Here is a 2,500-nt window from a genome sequence, read left to right as displayed (position 1 = left end):
TTTTCCACTAATGTAAATGTGGTTCTGTGTGTTGACGTGTGTGTACCAACCAACAAATACGAGCACATTTATTATTATTATTGTTATTGTTATTATTACTGTTATTATTATTATTGTTATTGTTGTTATTATTGTTATTATTGTTATTGTTATTATTGTTATTATTGTTATTGTTATTAATCTCACCCTCGATGGAGTTCCTGAAGCTGTCGGATGATGTGGAGTAAAATGGCGGCGTGTCGAAAGCGTCGATCTCCAAACACGCCGCCACATCCTGAGCTTCCGGCAGACGCTGAACCATCGGCCGTGCCACGTTACCGGCGGGGTTTCTGCGGATCGGGCTGCTCTCCGTACCTCAAACACACACACACACACACACACACACACACACACACACACGCACAAAATCAAGGTAAACTACATGTTCACACTAAACATTTCTCAGATGTCTGTCTGTGTGTGTGTGTCTCTGTGTGTGTGTGTCTCTGTGTGTCTCTGTGTGTGTGTGTGTCTCTGTGTGTGTGTGTGTGTGTGTGTGTGTGTGTCTGTGTGTGTGTGTGTCTCACTGTTGCAGATGGTGCCCAGCGTGTCGTAGTCCTCCACACTCTCGCAGATCACCCTCCAGCTGGAGAAGATGGAGTTGGAGCTGATGGCAGTGGAGTCGAAGCGGCTGCGCGCCCCCATCAGGTCGTCAGTGCAGATGTCGCACTCGCTGCCCCCGGTGGAGAAATCCCAGAACGGCAGCGCAAAGCTCGGGTCCCGCAGCATATCCTGACTCAAACACACACAAGATCAGGCACACACAGCAGATTCCAGACCCTTCACCCTCACTGATCCCCTCTGCTGTTTCCAGACCCTCTGGGGACACCAAAAGTGTGTGAGTCCTTAGAATCATCTTTACTTTACCCCCTCTAACGGCGCCCCTATGTGTGTGTGTGTGTGTGTGTGTGTGTGTGTGTGTGTGTGTGTGTGTGTGTGTGTGTGTGTGTGGGTGTGTGTGTGTGTGTGTGTGTGTGTGTGTGTGTGTGTGGGTGTGTGTGTGTGTGTCCTGCAACAGACGCTCTGCTGACAGTAGTTTGTCTGTGAGTGAGTGTGTGTGTGTGTGTCCTGCTGACAGAAGAGTGTTTGTTCTCCTCATTTCACACTTAACCGTGTTTTCTGCGTGTAAAGTGTGTAATGTGTGTGTGTGTTTGCATTACTGTGCTTATATTCAGCTGTAACGGTGGATTACACACACACACACACACACACACACACACACACGTCTTTGCTTATTGACAATCATTCAGAATAATTCAACACATGCAGATAAACTCATTAAGAACTGATCAATACATTCAATTAATCTATAATCGATCAGTAATCAGTCAGTCACTGTCTCTGCATGTATTGATCAGCTATTGATCAGTTATTGATCAGTCTCTGTCTCTGCATGTATTGATCACTTATTGATTACCTGCATGTCGCGCTCCAGCTGCAGTAGGTGGTAGCGGTGCCAGGTCAGGAAGCCGGGCCCCTCGTGACTGAAGTCGACTGCGCTGAAGCTGGGCTCTCCGTCCCCCAGGAAGGTCTTGCTGACGGAGTAGTAGTGGGTCCAGACGAACAGGTTGTAGATGCTGATGTTCTGGAACTGAGTGCTGTTGTCTGGCCCGAAGATCTCGCTGTAGTGTCGTGTGGCGATCACGATGTCCGGATGCGTCGTGCGTTTGGCCTGATCCAGAGCGCTCACGAACACACGCTTCTGCTCCGCGCTCAGCGTCAGCACATTCCTGCGCACTGCAACCACAGCGGACAATGATCATACACACACACACATACACACACACACACACTCACACACACAGCACTGCGCACAGAGACGGACGAGGAGACAACATCTGCTTATAGACGCCACTGTATCCAACAAACTCCTCCTTACCGCATAATCCCCACACGAGTGTCTGTTTCAGCCTCTCACACGCACATTAATGATGGCGGGTCAGCAAAGTCCAGTTATTGAACTATTGTCAAGCTTCTGTCGGACTAGAAACGCTTCTACATTCACATTTTCTATGAGGACACACTCTAAACCAGCCCTCACCAGTCTCGGTTCTGGAGGGTGGTGTCCTGCAGGATTCAGCTCTAACTGGCCTCAGCACACCTGCCTGGGTGATACGAGTATACCCAGTAAGAGCTCCATCAGCTGTTCAGGTGTGTCTGATTAGGGCACCGGACCTCCAGGAACCAGTTTGCTGACCCCTGATCTAAACTAATATGTGTAAAGTATAAAGAAGTGATCGGGCATCATGACAGCTTACAGACAGCTCGGTCTCATCAGAACACTCGTCATCATCATCAGCCAGTTTAAGGAGCAGTTCACACAGAATCAACATGCCGTCATCATTCACTCTCCTCCAGCACCTTCAAGCCTTTGAGTTTTCCTCTGTTGAACACAGAAGATGATGGAAACCTGTAACCATTGACTACTGCAGGATTGGTTTCTCCTGCTATGGGAGTCAAT

The 2,500-nt window shown here is 48.6% G+C and overlaps 1 protein-coding gene across 6 annotated transcripts in view; it reads right to left on the bottom strand.

Moving 5' to 3' along the window:
* The window catches only part of tyrp1a (tyrosinase-related protein 1a), a 5,801-nt gene that overhangs the window by 1,824 nt on the left and 1,477 nt on the right, over positions 1-2,500 (bottom strand). For all 6 annotated transcript variants that reach the window (XM_021478079.2, XM_073907788.1, XM_068222807.2 and 3 more), the window contains exons 2-4: positions 1,457-1,776; positions 567-771; positions 187-354 (exon numbers count right to left, since the gene is read on the bottom strand). In XM_021478079.2, the coding sequence (XP_021333754.1) occupies positions 187-354; positions 567-771; positions 1,457-1,776 (693 nt within the window). The remainder of the gene's footprint in view (positions 1-186; positions 355-566; positions 772-1,456; positions 1,777-2,500) is intronic.

Source organism: Danio rerio, chromosome 7, assembly GCF_049306965.1.
Source record: "Danio rerio strain Tuebingen ecotype United States chromosome 7, GRCz12tu, whole genome shotgun sequence".
Taxonomy (NCBI): Eukaryota; Metazoa; Chordata; class Actinopteri; order Cypriniformes; family Danionidae; genus Danio; species Danio rerio.
The sequence above is the reverse complement of the archived record's forward strand: the minus strand, read 5'-3'. Positions and strand labels throughout refer to the sequence as shown.